Source organism: Hydra vulgaris, chromosome 12 (genome assembly GCF_038396675.1).
Source record: "Hydra vulgaris chromosome 12, alternate assembly HydraT2T_AEP".
Taxonomy (NCBI): domain Eukaryota; kingdom Metazoa; phylum Cnidaria; class Hydrozoa; order Anthoathecata; family Hydridae; genus Hydra; species Hydra vulgaris.
Window position 1 is genome coordinate 79,545,404 of NC_088931.1, and position 18,921 is coordinate 79,564,324.

Below are 18,921 nucleotides of genomic sequence, written 5' to 3' on the forward strand. Positions count from 1 at the left end.
TTAAAAAGTGTAAACTGTCAAATCTATATTTAAGGCATATTTTAACTACGTCTCATATCTAGATTTTATTATGTTACATAACATTTTTTTTGGTCAATAATACAAGCATAATACTTCACCAGGTTTTATAAACCTACAAACAAAAATGTATATAAAATGTCAACCTTTCTTATGTTTTAATACTTAAATCAAATACATTAGTTAGTTGTAGCTGATTAAATGTATAGTTTGCATTGCTTCTCAGCCTAATGGCTAGGATCAAGTGTAGTAACTTCTTATTTCGGCTCCAGACCACCTTTTACTTGGTTTTGTGTTGTTAGAAAGTAGAAACAGCATAAAATCAAAACCATGACAGTTGATAAGAGGCACTTGATGTAGTCATTTTATCGTTGTCTCCTTCAACATCCAGAAATCTCAAAGCAATCCATCCACTCCAGATGTTATATAGAGATAAACCATTAAGTTGGCGCTGCTTGGCTTCGGCTAAGTGGTAAATAAACCCTTAATAAGGCCAAACAGAGTCTTGGCTGCCTAATAACACTGTCTTCTAAGGACCTGTGCCTTATATATATATATATATATATATGTATATATATATATATATATATATATATATATATATATATATATATATATATATATATATATATACATATATATATATATATATATATATATATATATATATATATATATATATATATGTATATACATGCATATGTATATACATATATATATATATATATATATATATATATATATATATATAACATATATATATATATATATATATATATATATATATATGTATATACATACATATATATATACATATATATATATATATATATATATATATATATATATATACATATATATATATATATATATATATATATATATATATGTATATACATACATATATATATACATATATATATATATATAATATATATATATATATATATATATATATATATATATATATATATATATGTATGTATTTATTTAGTTAGTATTAAAATGAAAAAAATACAAAAAACTGTTAAAAATGCAAATAAGGCAATGTAATGGGATCTGACATCAAAAAATCAATTGCATGAAGTCTACCTTTACCCTGTGTCAAATTGACAAAGAAGGAATTTATTTCTATGCCGACATTTTGATATAATTTTAGTTTTCTTATTTAATAAACTCTTGTCATTGTTTGAAATAATTTCATACTTTTCATTAGGGCATAATTTGCACAATTTTGTTGTCAGGTTATACACTTGGCATCTTCTAATTATTTTCCAACTAACCACATGGTTTTTATTATTATCTTATAAGTTCCAAACCTCCTTTGACAGCTCTGTATCATTTTTACATTTAGGTATGTTAAATGATTTTAAATGGTTGGCATATCTCAGTTTAAAAGGTGTTACACTAATACCAATGTATGCTTTTTTTATCGAAGGGTTATCCGAAGTGATGGTTGCTTGGTATACAATGTTGTTGGTCAAAAGGTTATTAAGTAAAGGACAATTGTTTTCATTAAGGCAGTTGCAGTTATTTTTATTAATGGTTGGATTTTTGTTTAGGATGTGCTTGTTGTGTAAATTTATTACTGATTTCATGTTCGGCATGCAACTGTAGCTGATTTTTACAGTGTTCTTATTGAAAATTTTATTTAGTTTGTTGTTAATTGGGTTGTTAATTGGAAAATGTTTGGCAACCAAGTTTTTTAATTTCTTGATTTAAAAAATATATGGCTGATGATTGATTATGGCTGATATTACTAATTTCATGTTCGGCATGCAACTGTAGCTGATTTTTACAGTGTTCATATTGAAAATTTTATGTAGCTTGCTGTTAATTGGAATTGTTTGGCAATCAAGTTTAAAAAGCATATTCCTATATTTGTGGTAACGTTTATGCTAAAAGGAGTTGTACCAGATTATTTTGAATGTACGGTTTTTCTTTTGTTGTTGTTTTAAGTTAGGTTGGTAAGATAGATTATGTTTATAAACAGAGTTTCGTAGTGCTTCATTATAAATAGATACAGATTTCTTAAACATTATTTTGCTGCTAGAATTTCTGGACAATCTCAGTTCAACATTTTGAGGTAGTTTTTTTAGTATACTAGGAGGGTGGTTAGATTGAGCATGTATGTAGTTTAAAGTATTATCAGGTTTGCAATATGCAGGGGCTTTTCCAGGAAAAAAATATGGGCGGATTACCCCCTGTCCCAGAGAAATTTAGCTGAAATATCGGTGTTTTATCGTGAAAAAAAAAATTTTTGCAGTAAAAAATAAGGTCCTAAATTTTAAATTTGGCATCGCCCAAATACGGTAGACGTTATCAAAAAACGGTCTAGAATAGCCTCTTGTATGGCTGGTATGGCTGGTCACAGAGGTTAAGAGTTACATCAAGGCAGTTCACAATTTTGAGGTTGCACTGTATAGATATGCTAAGATCATTACATTTGATTAAGTGCATGATATGCTTTTAAATTTTTTCATTTGCTGACCAGTAGCATTTTTAAAAGCTGCTAATCCGTCATTGTGGTATAAGCCAAAGTCATATTTATTATAAAAACTTGAAACTTGAAAAAGAATGAATATCCCAACAAACTCACCATTAAAATCTCTGCACTATGAAACACACCGATTGTAACATGAAATAAACCTCTTGATTTTTTTATCCAAACCTGGTTATTATTAAACAGTTAGGATTTCCTTGCATGAATAATAATTGACTTATGTTCTATGCTTATAGTGACATGATTTTCCATAAAAACTGATAGTTAAGGAGTTTTTCACTAATTGAAGGGTAGAAATTGTTGATATCAAAAATGAAGAATTTATAAAGGTGTTTATCTTTTATATTTTTAAACCAATTAATAATATTTTGAGTGCTTTTCCACTGATTAAGATGCAAAATATTTTTTAATTCAAAATAAGTTTAATTTTGAGAGAATGCCTTTGTTAATTCTACCAATTTCATTTTTTGCCGGATTTATTAATCTAACTGTTGGATTGTTTGTAAAATTAGCTTTATGATGTTTCAACATTATGAAGCAATTAGAAGATGCATTAATGTCAATTTTCTTAAAAATAGCATTACCCTTTAAAATTTTTTACCTTCTTTGTTTACTTTATCTTTTATTTTTAATTAGTTTGTTTGTAGGTAGAGGTAATAGCGTTTGTCAACAAGTGGTTATAACTGTCTGTTGATAAATAATACAGATTATTTTATAGTCTTTGATAGGTGGAATTGGAACATTCTTGACTGAATATTTCAAGTTTGTTTTCTCCATCTATTTATATGACTTGAGTAGAGTGCTCAACCATTGGAACAAATATTTTTGTATAATAATGTACAAAAAAATCTCTTATTTGTTTAACAGTGATCAATATTATAAAAACAAATTTTTTTATATAATAGATCTGAAATATTAAATATTAAAATGAAAAAAATACAACTTTTTGTTGGTACTCAGAGTTTCATGTCAGGCAGCAATCATCAGGCATATATTTTTTAAATCAAGAAACTAAAAACTTGGTTGCCAAACATTTTCCAGTTAACAACAAACTAAATAAAATTTTCAATAAGGACACTGTAAAATCAGCTACAGTTGCGTGCCGAACATGAAATCAGTAATAAATTTACACAACAAGCACATCCTAAACAAAAATCCAACCGTTAATAAAAATAACTGCAACTGCCTTAATGAAGACAACTGTCCTTTACTCAATAACTGCTTGACCAACAACATTGTATACCAAGCAACCATCACTTTGGATAACCCTTCGATAAAAAAAGCATACAGTGGTATTAGTTAAAAAAAGCATACATTGGTATTACCTTTTAAACTGAGATATGCCAACCATTTAAAATCATTTAACATACCTAAATATTAAAATGATACAGAGCTGTCAAAGGAGGTTTGGAACTTATAAGATAATAATAAAAATCATGTGGTTAGTTGAAAAATTAATGTTAATTTTCTTATTAACTTTCTAATTTAACGTTATTTTTTCTCTATTATATATATATAATAGAGAAAAAACAACATTAAATTAGAAAGATACCTATCTATGACTACAATCTTATGTCTTATTAGGGCAAAATGTTATGTATTGTTAAATAATATGTTATGTTTCGATTGCATAATAATAATGGACATTTTGCATGTAGTGTTATGTATCAATATGTTACAATGTTACGTCAAAAATAACTGACATTTTGCACGTAACATTACGTTACAATGTTACATATTGTTACGTAAAATGTTGTCTCAGTTATTTAAAAATAACGGACATTTTGCACATAACGTAACAAATCTCATTTATGTTACAATATGTAATGTAACTTTAAAATGTTATAGGGGTTTATCTTACTATATACAAGAAAAACGAATATATCGTTCTATATTCAACTTTGTAATCTTAAAAAATAAAAAAATTATTTGAGTGGTAGGTGAAAAAATAAAAGTTTGGGAGTTAGGTTAAAAAGGCAGTCTTTTTTTTGCTGTTTTCTATCATTTTTAGTATCTTATATAGTTTCTGGTGTTTCATATAGTTCTTAGTGTTTTGTGTGGTTCCTGTTATATTATATGGTTTTAAATATTTTGTGTAGTTTCTGATGTTTTATGTGATTTCTGATATTTTACGTGATTCCTGATATTTTATATGGTTCTTAGTATTTTATATAGTTCAAGTTGTCTTTTGTAGTTCATCATGTTTTGCATAGATCTTGTTATATCTTTTAGTTGCTGATTTTTTATTTGGTCCTGGTGTTTTAGGTAATTTTTAGTGTTTTTATAAATCCTGATGTTTTTTGTAATTTCTGATATTTATTGGTTTATGTTTGAGTGAAGGCTAGCAATGGCATTTCACTAAAAATTGGTGCTTCATTAAAAATACTTATCTTGGGAAGAAATCTCAACTGTCTTGTAGACCTCTTAGACAAAGATTTTAGGGTTACAGAATATTTCTTAACTAGCATTTTACCTCTTTTTTCATCTTCTTGTCTCGCCTTATAAGTTTTTTTTTGTGCTACTTTTCTAGTAGCTTTGCAACTTTTTATCTCCTAATATTGGTACAGCTCTAAAATTTATTTTAGTTTTAGAGTACCAGTTTCATGTCTTTTATTCCCACTACAACTTGTATTAAGCACGCTAGAGTAATATAGTGACTTATTTTCCAAACAATATAAATTGATTTTCTTTTCTCCTCAATATGTATTTTGTATCTGTCTCTATAGGGTGGCCACAAAATTTGGTGATCAAATCTCCTACTTTAACTTTTTTTTTTTTTTTTTTCAGGTTCACAAATTTTTTTTTTTTTTTTTAAATAGTGTTGTTATTGTTCTGATCAGCAGATTTTTATATTAATTACAGTAGTTGCATTTTTGACTTTTACTTATTCTTATAACAATATTAGAGAGTTGAACCAATTTTACAAATTGGTTTGAATGTAGTTATTTTTATCTACCATAAAGAGTTTTTTTATTTTGTTTAGAACAATAGAAATAATATCTAAGTATATAAGTAAATTTCAAGACTTGTAGTTGATTGGCGATAAATTTAAGTGCCGGTTGCAAGGAGATAAAAAGGATGAAACAGAATCTTTAAAGTCTTTCAGCATTGCAAATAGCAGAATAGAGAATACAAAACAGCATGCTAAAGGGAAGAAACATGTGGCAAGATGCCATCTGATAGCAGTAAGACAAAAATTTTTAAAAAAGCTATCTAAAGTAACTAATTCACCGGTACAGAAATAACTTGAAAGCAAACTAATTTGATTGATATGATAACAAGAGATCAGACATTAAATGCAGAGATAATTTTCTTCACATTTCATCTGTGGAAAAAAAAATGCAGTTACAGTGTCACAGTGTCACTTCTTTTGCTAAAGACATGATGCTAAAAAAATTGAACAAAGTCCTTCATTACATCAACTTATTTGATAAATTTTATAACAAAATTTCTAAAAAAAGTCAAATGGATCTACATGTTTGCTTTTTGGGATGACAGACAATCGAGTAAAACATCTCATTGAAATTCTGAGTGTTTAGGTAAAGCATCAGCTAGTGGCATCAATATAAATATAATAGTTGTTCAAGTTCTTTGGATTATCATAAAGTCCTCCAAGTTTCTTCTGATGGTCTTAATGTAAATGTATTGTTTTTAAATCTGATAAATGAAAGTAGAGATAAAGATTTATTTGATCTTTTTATTTATATTGGGACATGTAGTCTCCATACCCTTCATCCTATTTCCAAAGTGGAGAAAAGGCATTAAGAGAAAAAAAACATTAAGAAATTACTTTATATGTATAAAATATTTGATGCTTCTTTCCTGCAAAGCTGACTATGAATGCCTAACAACTACTTTTTCAAACTATCCTTTTAAGTTATCCTGCTCACTCCAATAAAAAAATAGTAAAAAAAAAATGTTGAAAATTCTTCAAATAGTTTGGCTTAAGATAATTGAAGTTGTAAAATTTTGGAAAAGCTTATCAAAATTAAAGCAACCTGGAAACGAAAAGTCTGGGCAAAACCCCAGTTTTGATTGTCTTGCTAATGCTTTGGAAGATCCCTCCATTCCACTTAGTTTTTTTGAGGAAATTGCAACATCAGTAAATCATATAATAATTTCTTTTCAAACCGACAATCCAATGGTGCCTTTTCTTACTTGAGTAGCTGCTTTTTGAAGAAAAATATTTTAGAAAGGACAAAAGCTGCTCAAAGTTACTTTACCAATGAAGTAAATCAAGTGTTATTGGAGTCAGTTGGTTTTAACTTTGCTATAAAACATGGTATCAAAATTTGAAAAAATGGATGGTTGAGCCATAAACATTTATGCAATCTTCTGTCTGGTACTTTACAGTTCTTGTCTAGTTTATGTATGCATTTTACAGAAAAAAATTTATAGAGAAATAATCTTGTTCAAAGTACAAAGTATTTTGGAAACACTTGAGTTAAAAATCATTGAAATTCTTCTTGTTTGACTTTCATTGCAGTTTCAAAATTGACTTTTGAAACTGCAATGAAAGTCAAACAAGAGTATTCAAAATTTTTGTCAAATGTTATTAAGGTTAACACAAACTATTCAGAGAGTTTAAAGAACATTGGTTCAGATCCAACTTGAAATCCCTTTGGACTGTATCCCAAACAGTTTTAGTTTTATCTTATAATCAGGCTTTTGTTTCAGGCTAGCAAGGATTCACTTAAAACAAAATGAAAATCTTGACACGGAAAGCCTTTTCTTAGCAATTAATTTGCAACTATATGGAACGAAAAAACTTTGAACCTTACAGTAAATCTAAAATGAAATTGAGCAAAAAGAGGAATTAAAATGATATTAAAATTGCTTTTGAATTTCAAGAAATAAATAATAAAGTTGTGACTTTGGAAAAAAACTATTACTGAGCTTGATAAAGATGCAGATAACTTTGATATTTGCAGCAGAAAAAAAAACAATAAAACAATCCAAATTAAAATGAGCTGCAATTGAAAGAGTATTCTCAGTGAAATAAAATGCCAGAAAATAAAGGTAGAACTTAAGGATCAAGTTTATTAATCACAAATTTATGAGTTGTTTTTTTTTATTTCATGTAATAAAGTTTTATTTCTTGATTGTAATATAATGTTAAAAATATCCATTCTTGACACTCTTGACATTATAAACCACACAAGTACAGAAATATGGATGTTAAACCTAATTAAAACAAATCCTCTAAAATCCTCTTTTTTTATTCAAAATATTGAAATTTTGAAAAAAAAAATCCTCAAAATTAGATGCAAAATCTCCAATAAAATCCTTCTCTCTGAAATTTTACTAATCTTTTACAAGTATGATTTACCAGATCTTGTAATAGAATATCAACTGAATAATCACTAATGAATATGTTATTAGGATAGCATAGTTCTTTTGCAGCTCTGATGTTATTATGTGTTGGGTATATACAAATTTTGTATTGATAAGTTACAATCTAAAAGTAGTGCTAAAGCCCCAGTCGGAGTCATTGTTGTTGGTTTACTATTTGTTTCCAAAATGTTATGAACAATTTCACCTTCATCTTTCCTTTTATAATTATTTAATTTGACTTTAGCAGCAAATAATATTTGATTAGTTGTACAACTATCTGTAATTATACTAATTTTTCTATATTTAGTTCTTAAAGAACAATTATCAAAGTCTACAATTGGTCTACCAATAATATTGTTTAATGGTGTAACAAGACTTTCTGAATTGGAAAGAATATCTTTAGTCACTCTTCCAAAATCAATTTATCCTTTGTCAAGCAATTCACTATACTTATGCTCAAATTTAACAGCTATTTGTCTGCATTCAATTCAACGTTTTTTAAAATTTTTTAAAACAGTTCATCAATTTTTCCTTTATCTCCTCGACTTTCTCTTGTACAATGTCTCATTCAAATTAGATATATTTTGACAATATAGTACGGAAGACTATTCATGCATCGAGAACTGATATTCCTGATAAATTTGTAAATTTCAAAATATTTTATTATACAGCTAAAAAAATGTAAACAATATAACGCAAATGAAAATAAGTTATAATTCAATAACAAAAGTAACCCAAACTTAAGTGACAACCCTAACGTTAGTTATTTCCGTACAAGGGAGGATGAGGTAGTTTAAATTTAAAAATAACATATTTTTATCATCCTCATTTTATCAAAATTAATAGAATTCATCAATAAATCTTTCAGTATTTTTGAGTTACATCAATATCAAATATTAAAACCCCCTCAAAGTGAGGGGTTGTTCAAAATGTATTCATCTTTAGAGCTTGGCAGTGCTCAAAGTAGCAGCCAAAACTAATTTTACCTCAAAGTAAACATCTTAATCATTTATCGTATATACTCATAGATGTTTTCGTTTGTGTTCCAAAAAGTACTGGGTTATATATATACTTTTATGATAACTGTATTAAAGATTTTTTACACATCATTTTAAACAATAAAATAAAAAAGGTAACTTAAATTCATAGATTGTAATTATTGCAAGAAAATAATAAGCTAAAATATATTTTAAAATTTACTAAAAAAAGCGCCACAAATAAGATTAGTTTAAAATTTGTGAAGAAATAAAGTTGAACATTTTTATTGAATTTTTAGTTGTTAATATCTAAACAAGCTACTTTAATTTGTAAAAATGGTTTTTGATGCTATACATTTATCTAAAAAAAAAAATTTTAAGAATATGAGAATTTTGAATTTTGTCACAGCCTGGCCCACTGTGCATAGTTAGGTAGTTCAATTTTGATTATAATAACAGAAAGGTTCTATTGTATATGAGATAGAGACAGTGAGGCAAGCGCTATTGTTCTTGACTTATCAAAGGTTTTCAATAAAGTTTGACAAGCTAACTTTTTCTATAAGCTCTCTTTATATGGAAAGGTTCCATTCTTCGTTTTTATTTTCAATACATCAAGTTTTTACATTTTTAGGGATGCAGCTGTATTGCAAAAATATCTCGTTTTTATTAGTATTTTTCATTGTTCATGAATTTTCCTCGATCTTACAAACGTATGGATTATTTCATTGGATATTATTTTTTATTATATTAATTGTATAAAAATTTGCCAATATTTTTCTTTAGGGTTCAAAAGGTCATGAAATAATAAAAAAGAGAACAAATGCTATACGTCTGAGTAATAATGTCCTTATTGACTGGAAAGATTTTTTAAATACAGTTAGTAAACTAGTCGAGTCTTTGCATCATATTGAATGGATAGACCTATCTTTTAATGATATTTCTAATATTGATAAGGTAACTTTTATTTAACATATTTAGGATTCTTTTGTATTGTATATTTGTATGTATACTGTATATTTAATGACTGTATATTCATGTTGAGCTATTATATATTTTATTGTATTTTTATTTTAACACTGTGTTTGTAAAAGTGAAAATTAAAAATTATATTATAAAAATTATAAACTGTATGTTCTGAATTATTTTATTTGTCACTTCATATTATTGATCTTCCTTTATTGATAAATATTAACACTTTATTCATTTGATTGCAAAGTTATTAGATGCCCTCTTTTTAACAGGCTTACTATTTTTACTCCTGGTTACATTTTCTACCTCTAAATTTCTTTAGAAATTTATAGAGGTAGAAAAATGAAAAAGCTTTTGTTAAATTTCTATTCCATTATAAAAAATTACTTCAAACTAATTTTCCAAACTTAAGAAAATTCAAGGTTCTTACTTCTGTTGTTCTTTTTTAATCCTGTTTTTTTCTTCAGACAAGTTTTTTTTCATTATTTTTTATATTTCTTTTATATACTTTAGCCACAGTTATTAAATTATTGAACCTTATTTTACTTTTGTAACATTTTGATAAAAGTTTAATGGTATGAAACCAAGTGCTTTTGATAAAAAGTTATCAAATAATGTTTACAAGATTGAAAACTCTGTTTGTTGTGTAATAAAATATAACTGAGTTATAAAACTTTATGAGTATTAGATTCTATATAATTTTTTTAATTTCTTATTTGTTATCCTAATGTTTTACATTTTCTGCATTTGACATCCGGGTATTCATTAACGATAATTAAAAATTTTACACCAAAGTAATATATGGGTTTTACTCCAAAAGGGGGTTACTGGGTCATAATATTAAACAATTTATAGATCAAAATAAAAAATAGATTACTCTCCTGTTTATTACAAATCAGGCTTAACTACGATATTATTTTCTTCTCTTAACAACGACAATGTTTTGCAACGTTCTGTATGTTATGAGAATTTAAATAAATTTGTTGTTCAAGTTTCATTAATTTAAAACACACACAAGCAAAAAGTGTGCTTATTGTTTTTTAATAATAGACAACGCATTTATAAGTAAATAAAATATAATAAAAGCAATCTTTTTGAACATTTAAGTTAGTTACTTTATGTCCAGTACTTATAACTAGGTGAAGAATTTATTTCCGTAACTTTAAAGCATTCCTTTAATAAATTAATGAGGTTTAAATTTTAAAAAGTTTACATCTCATTTAGTGTGTACTGGAGTTCCGAAACTTAAAAATTTTGTATCTGCACGGAAATAATATTGAGAAAATTTCTGAAGTAGACAAGCTTTCATCATTAGAGCATTTACGAAGCTTAACACTTCACGGGAACCCAATTGAAGATTGTAATCCCAGTTATCGACATTATGTCTTATTTCGCTTGCCGAATTTAAAATGCCTTGATTTTAGTGGTGTGACGGAATCTGATCTGGCGAATTCTAGAGTTTATTGTCGCTCAAAAAAAAAGGGAAAAGAAACGTAGTTTTTACTTTAGAGTTTTTTTCAAATAAAATATTATTTTTTATATAAAATATTTTGTATTATCAATTTTGGAGAATATATTTTTTGCAAGCATTTAAAGAATTAAATCTTCATCGGTACTCGAATCAAGTTTGTTCGTACCCAACACATTTTTATTTATACCCAATCCATTTTTATTGATATTTAGTCCATTTCTACTAATGCTAAGCTTGTTCTCTTGTTCTTTAGACATCATAATGTTTATACGGTCGTCGCGCAAAGATGATTGCAAATCAAACACACTTTCCTCAACTTCATTATCATTAAAATAGTCTGTACACCGTTTAAATTCGCATCGGACTGTGCTTTCTGTTGTTAATGGCATTTTAGATGAATTAAGTATATCACACGGAAAACTAGGAGCACGAACTACATGTTCGTGTGAAAATAACACAAATTCTTCGTTATAGTTTTCTTTATGGGATGATTTTTCTGAAAACGAATTACTTTTACGCACTGATTGTTTTTGTCTAATAGATCTTGATTTGTTTCGATCTCTTAACGACACAGCAAAAAGGATTCCTGCGTCGTTAACAATTGGTTCCGCGCTACCTTTTTGAACTTTAATGCTTTCCTTAAAAATTGATTTAATTCCTGATAGTAACTTATTTCTTCGTTTCCTTGGCTTTTCGTGATTTCCGTAGTTACTATACGTGTTTGTAGTTGTCGCCGGGTAGTATTGAGAACTAGGGTAACCTGTAGCTCTCCCATTATTGAAAGAATAACTAAATCTAGAGAACTCTTCTCTATTAACAGCTGTTTCTTGAACTTGAACTAATTTTCGTCCCGTAACTCGAATGTCTGGAGAAAAAGCGTATCCCATTTTTTTGCAATTTGGACAATTGCAAAATTCATTGGCATTATCAAAGTTATCAAATCGCACGTTTCGAATTTGATTATTCGAACTACGATTGTTGCAGTTTTCTTCTGGTTTTAAAATTAATAAACTTGTTTCTTGACTGGCTGGACTTATTTCTGGGTCATCTTCGTCGTCTTCAGCACTATTTGTGTAATCAATATGTAATTCAAGCTTGCTTGGATTACGTTGTATTGTTTGTGAGTGTGCCCTCATACTTGCCGTTCTTCTTAAAGTATCGCTGTTTCCATACATTTCAGATTCATCACAAAAAGAGGCTTGCTGCTCTTCATTTTTATGAATCGGAGAGTTGTTGACAGAACACGATTTCACGCCCATTTTAATAAATTCATCTTTGTTTTTATCAAACATCATTTCAGATACATATCCACTTGACGAAGACAAATACTTCATTTTTTCTTGATCAACTTGCCAAAAATTTTTATTTTCGTTACACTCATTATTAAAGAAAGGAACTGTTTCACAATCAGTAAAAACTTCTTCATGTTCGTATTTAATATTTCGAATTACATAGGGATAGGTATTATTGCTATCGTAGTTGTCATCGCAAGCCATATCAAGAAGTGTATCTGTAGATAAAACGTATAACATCCCTTCTTGAGCTGCTAACTTTCTCATGTACCATTGCGCTAACTCCGAATAACCAATTCTAGACATCTCTTTTGCTAATTTAATTTTTATATCATTTGTGGCAGCTAAATCAATGGGTAACTCTTCATTTTTTGTTAAAGCAATTAAATCAGCGCAATGCCCAATCAGAGTTATTAGCATATCTAAGTCTCCAATAGCTGCAGCTATATGTAAACATGTCCAGCCATTTGATGTTTTAGCTTCAATATCTGCACCACCCTCAAGTAATATTACTGCCATTCGAGTATGACCATCAAGAACTGCTTGTTGCAAAGCGGTAAGGCCGTGGACATTTCTTTCGTTTCGTTTTGGATGTATTCCAAATTTTAATAAAAGCTTTACTACGGCAAAATCGTTTCTGGCCACAGCCTCTTGAAAGATTTGGTTTGTGTAAGGGTTAGCATAATCAACATTTAGTCCAACTGACATCTAAAATACATTAGTTTACATGTATATGTATATATGTATATATATATATATATATATATATATATATATATATATATATATATATATATATATATATATATATTTAAATGATTTTGGTTACTTTAATTATCATTTTATTCCAAAATTGAAATTTAATAACAACAAACAATGCTGGTGTATTTTCATTGTAAACATTACACCTCAAAGCCTAGTTAGACAACAAAAAAAAGTAAGCTTTTGATTAAGGATTACTTTTTTTTTACGAAGGGTAAGTATTTTTTGAATACTTGAAGGAGAGAGTTTTTTCATTTTGCATTTTTTTTTTTTTTTTTTTTTTTCATTTCAAGTAAAAATATCAAAAAATTGTATTCTGTCTTCCAAAACTGAAGCAAATTTCTATAAGAACTTTCTGGTTAGAGTCTGGGAGACCAAGAATTGCAAAAAATCTATAAAAATATATAAGCTAGATTTGTTTCTTCTTGCAAAAATTGGACAGTAAAGCTGAGGAGTTATATTTCAAGGAGTAAAAAGTAAAAATTTAACTTACGGTCAGATAAAAAAAGAAATTTAAGACATTTAAGCTGCAAGCAATTAAACCCGAAGTATTAGAGAAAGCAAAGGAGTGACAAGGCGGATGCAGCATTTTTTGATGTTTGAAATAACCAACTTCCAGACATGAGCACAAACTCCAAACATTTATATGTTTATAGTTATGTCAAATAAGTATGCTAAATTAATCAACGTTATTATAGAGTGATTTGTTTATAAAAATGTTTTGGGAAATAAAATGATTCTGATTGCTAATGATAATATCTTTAAGATAGCGTAATAATTATACAACAAATTGTATATGCACAAAATATTGCTCTCATAAAAAATGCTTCGATGTACTTTGAAGATTTTAGCACATCTAATTGATATTAACGTCTGATTAAAAGTTATTCCTGTATTGTTCTGTCCTAGATCACTCCATGATCATGGATTATACTCGACGGCTTAAAAATAAACAGAAATTTTATTGTTTTTGAGTAAAATAGCATATGATTACGTAAATGGTTTTATAAAATTCAAGATTATGAAGATGGTTCTGAAAAAATCAAGATTATGTAGGTGGTTTCAAAAAATTCAAAACTATGTAAAAGGTTTTAAAAAGTTCAAGATTATGTAGGTAGTTTTAAAAAATTCAAGATTGTGTAGATGGCTTTTAAAAAATTTATGTCGTTTTAAAAAAGTTTTTTTATTAGGAAAATATACATAGTTGGTTTTAATGAAGCTTATATTCGTCTACTATAAAGTTATCAACGTTTTTTGCTGTTAACTCAAAGAATCCCTAAACAACACAAACTAAACAACACAAACAACAACAGTAAAACAACACAAAAACTTAAATTTGGTAGAAATATATATCTTTTCCAGATAAAAAGATATTAATTTTTTATTTAGTTTTTATTTTTTTAAATAGTATTTATTTAATACTTTAAATTTCTATTAAGTATAAAAAAGAAAGAAAGAAAGAAAATATAAAAGATAATAGTAACAAAAACAATAATAAACCAATTTAATAAGATTTTTAACTGTTTATTTGTGCTTTATACTTTTATACAAATTTATTATTTTTTATACAAATTTATTATTAGTTTATTAGTCATGTTAATTATAAAACTTCATAAAACTTTATTTTTGATAAATTAAATAATTTAATTAAATGATTTTGGATAAAATAATAAGACAACTGACTGTGCACCTCAACTGTGATGATTTCTGTTTTGTAAAATGAAAAAAATTATTTTTTAGATTCATTTACAAAATATATTTGATCCCTATTTACGTGATATATTCACTCTTCACTAGATCTTTTTGTTTGTAAAATAAAACTAAACAACCAACGCCTTACGGCAGTTTCATCGCCCAAGTTTTGAGATCTGTGGCGCAGAGCTTGAGACCTGTGCCACTAACAGTTTTTTTGTACTCACTTTACTCCTATAAAAATTTACTGTAAAAACGCGCGCTTTGAACTGCCCATTGATTTTTTTAATCTGCTATACTCTTTTAATATTCATATTTAATTCCACGTCCCTGCAAATTGATTGTGTAACTTAAAAAAGTTATTAATTTATTTGTAGCTTTCTTTTTTAAATTTCTTTTTTTTTTAAAGTTCTATTATTAGAGAACTTAATTGAAAGTTTTTTTTAATCTTTATTTTAAAAGCCACCATTGGACAATTACCTACTCATTAGCCACAACTGAACCATTACCTATACGTAAATAATTATTCGTTCATCTGATTGTCATTACTAGTAATTCATTAATAGTCACTCATTTAAAAAAAATTTCTGACAAACCTGGGTCAGTTTTCCTGATAGCACTTGACCGTTACTAAGTCAAACACGGAGTGTTTGACTTAGTTACGGTCAAGTACTATTGTGGCCGGCTGTAGTTGTGGCAACAGTATGATTGTGACCACTTCTGGCAATTTTTGAACTAATCGATAAATAGTAAATTACATACCAGAGTATGTTGCTTGCCATTTTAATCTAGCAATTTTTATAACTGTCTGATCCACCAGGGTCAATTACCGCGCAATTATATTAAGGTAACTGTACTTTATAAAACAAGATAATTGACCTCAGAGGTCCAAACAACCAAATTGACCTCAGAGAATAGGTAAGAAAGTTTTTTCAAATCAAACTTTTGATTAAAAATATAAAAGGTAGCTTTTATTTGATGTTGACTCGCGCTTTGATGGTCTTGTGAATCTAACTGCAACTTGCCCCTGTATTTAATGCAAATTAGACACACCAAAAAACAACCAGCAAATTACAAAAGATCAAATTAAATTTTTACAATTAGTAGAAATAGCTTCAATGTAGACAAAGATAATCCAACTTTGTACTACACCATTAAAATTACCCACAATGCTGTGTAGTAAACCATTTATTTATCAGATTAGATAAGGTTATAAAAACAATTATTATTAAGACAATATAAATTGGTATCAAGCTTGAAGATTGCTTTTGCAAAAGTGTATATTTTTATATAGTTTGTCGTTACTATTTAAAAAGACTGTCAGAAACCCGGCTTCGATGAAATGTGCTATATCACATATAACTTCTATATTACGACAACTAAATAAAGTTTTCTATTATACTGATTTCAAATTATTTCTTTTATAAATAACATTAGTATAGTAACGTATATAAAACTATTTTCAAAATTATGTTTTATATTTGTTTGCATTAAATAAGTTAAGCACCTATTTCATAAATATCACATATTACATATATTACTTATGTCTTGATTAATAAAATATTTGTGAATCAAAAAAATATATTTTTGGTTACAATTGTAACTTTCAATACTGCAAGTTTTAACGCTTAATATGGGCAGCTGTGAGTTCTTGTAATGAAAGTTTTTTGTTTTTAGCAGACGTAAGAAACAAACAAATTTTAGTAATTACAACCTTACACTTTTCAATTGAAGGCAAACACTGACAAACATAAAAATGGAATTTACCTTTTTCTTCGTTATCAGCTACTGTATAATATAGTTTATGGTAAGATTATTTTAACTTAAATAATTTTCTTTTATATAAATAGACTTTTTTTATTCAAAGGAAAGCTTTATTTCGTATTTTTTGTTCGTTTGAAAACAACACCACGTGTTTTTTTAACATGAGCGTTTATATAGAAGACATTTTTCTTTTGTGACATAAACAAAACAGCTGTGAAATTAATTATTTATTACTGAAGGAAAAACCAATTGTAATTTTATCTACCACAGAATCTTGGAAAAAAAATTTTAAGGAAGTGACATATGGTATTAAGAGATGGTTTATTTTGATTTATAGAGTCATATGTGAGTATCATTGTGTTTGCTTGTCCCCTTTAAAGAACTTCATTGGCGTTGGAATTATCATTATAAAAAAAACACTACCACTACGTATATATTACAAAAAAAACTATATATAATCTTTTTAGTAAAACAATCTATACTTTTTATCACGATTTTCTTATTTTATTGTTGTTTAAAAACGGTAAAAAAAAGTCAATAAAGTTTGTCTTCACTTTTTTATAATCTTTTCTTTCATTTGATATAATTCTTTTTTTAACTTTTTTTGTCGTCCTTGATGCGACCTTTTATATAGAAATTAGCTACTGTATTGCCCTCGGGTTTGTTATGAAGTAACTTTATTTACAGCAAATCTATTCATTTTTAAAATAGCCTTATATTGCTTGTCGGTTTGTGATTTTTTTTAAATTAAAATAGTTTTCTTTTATAATTGCATTTTTTTATTTTGAAAATTGGCTAATATTGCTTGTGGGTTTGTTATTCTTTTTTTTAATAAAAAACTTTCTTCTTGTTTATTTTCTTTTCAATTTTAAAATTGGCTAAGACTGCTTGTGGGTTTGTATTTTTTTTAAATCTTTTAAAAATACTTCTTTTTTTTAAAAAGTTTTAGTTTAATATTAATATCTCGTAATCTTTTGTAAAGACTAAAAAGTAGAAAATAAAATATAACAAAAACATTTGCTTAAAATTATAATCTTTTTTGTACTAAAATGTAGAAAATAAACTTTTTAATTTAAATTTAATAGTTCAGTAAACTAAAGTTTTACAGGTATATTTCTATATAAACCTTGTGCACACCTGTCAATTTTTATTTTACTGAACTATTTAAATTGATTAACTATTTAAAATTATATTTAAATTAAAAAGTTTATTATCTACTTTTTAGTAAAAAAAAGATTATATTTTTGAGCAAATGTTTTTGCTATACTTTATTTTTATTCACTAGAACTGGTGTTTATTTTCATTTTAGCACAGAAAAAATATTTATTCTCGTTTTATATTTGTATTTAAAAAATATTTATTTAAATTAACATACTTGAACGAGTATAATATTTATATTTAACAAAAAAGTGTAACAAGAGTAGTGTACTGCTACAAATAAAGTTTGATACAACAAAAACTAAAACACTAAAAGCTTGATGCCACAAACTAAAGCTTGATACAACAAACTAAAGCTTGATGCAACAAACTAAAGCTTGATGCAACAAACTAAAGCTTGATACAACAAACTAAAGCTTGATGCAACAAACTAAAGCTTGATGCAACAAACTAAAGCTTGATGCAACAAACTAAAGCATGATGCAATAAACTAAAGTTTGATGTAATGCTACAAAATAAGGTTAGTGTGATGCAACAAAGTTGATGTTTTACGTATCAGCATCAAATGTTTGATGTTTTGCATATAAACTTAATGTTGAGTTGGCGCGTGAAAGTAATGCATTGAGGAGGTGACATGTCTTTATCCCACGTCCTAATAATGTAGGATAAAGAGAAATCACTTCTAAGAAATACAACCTCTAATAGAGCATCGTTGTTATCTTTATTTTTTTTGTTTCTACTTTTTAAAACCCATACTCATTTTTCTGATCTAAAATTTAGTTTTGATTTTAGTTTTTTTTTTTCAATTTATTTGAAAATGTCTTAGTGATACAATTGACACAAGTATTATATATATTAGGTATGCAATATATCATTTTTAGTTAAAAAAAAGTTTCTTATTAAACTGTTAATCCAATACGCAAAATAAGATTTTTTTTTTTAAATAAGAATATTTATCTTATTTTACGTCCTTGATCCAAA

The 18,921-nt window shown here is 27.0% G+C and overlaps 2 protein-coding genes across 3 annotated transcripts in view; one reads left to right on the forward strand and one right to left on the reverse strand.

The window, feature by feature from the left end:
• LOC100202386 (leucine-rich repeat-containing protein 51) overlaps positions 1-11,390 on the forward strand; it is a 24,307-nt gene extending 12,917 nt beyond the window's left edge. Inside the window, exons 3-4 of the mRNA XM_065814586.1 lie at positions 9,616-9,786; positions 11,026-11,390. Coding sequence (XP_065670658.1) covers positions 9,616-9,786; positions 11,026-11,298 — 444 coding nt within the window. The 3' untranslated portion in view covers positions 11,299-11,390. The remainder of the gene's footprint in view (positions 1-9,615; positions 9,787-11,025) is intronic.
• Positions 11,299-16,934, reverse strand: LOC101235895 (uncharacterized). Of its 2 annotated transcripts, none has more exons than XM_065814585.1 (2): positions 16,786-16,934; positions 11,299-13,272 (listed from the first exon to the last, which is right to left on the reverse strand). In XM_065814585.1, exon 2 carries the CDS (start codon positions 13,270-13,272, stop codon positions 11,392-11,394), a length of 1,881 nt encoding a protein of 626 aa, XP_065670657.1. In that variant the 5' UTR covers positions 16,786-16,934; the 3' UTR covers positions 11,299-11,391. The 2 variants fall into 2 exon arrangements, with proteins under 2 accessions (XP_065670657.1, XP_065670656.1); XM_065814584.1 differs by lacking the exon at positions 16,786-16,934 and adding an exon at positions 13,820-14,023.
• Between the last annotated feature and the right edge of the window lie 1,987 nt (positions 16,935-18,921).

What these genes read in the sequence shown, in the direction of transcription:
- LOC101235895 (XM_065814584.1), bottom strand. Translation starts at nt 13,915, where the DNA reads ATGCTGCATCCGCCTTGTCACTCCTTTGCTTTCTCTAATACTTCGGGT. An exon ending in ATTTCTTTTTTTATCTGACC is followed by an intron (nt 13,273 to 13,819) that starts GTAAGTTAAATT and finishes AATGTATTTTAG; the next exon opens with ATGTCAGTTGGACTAAATGT.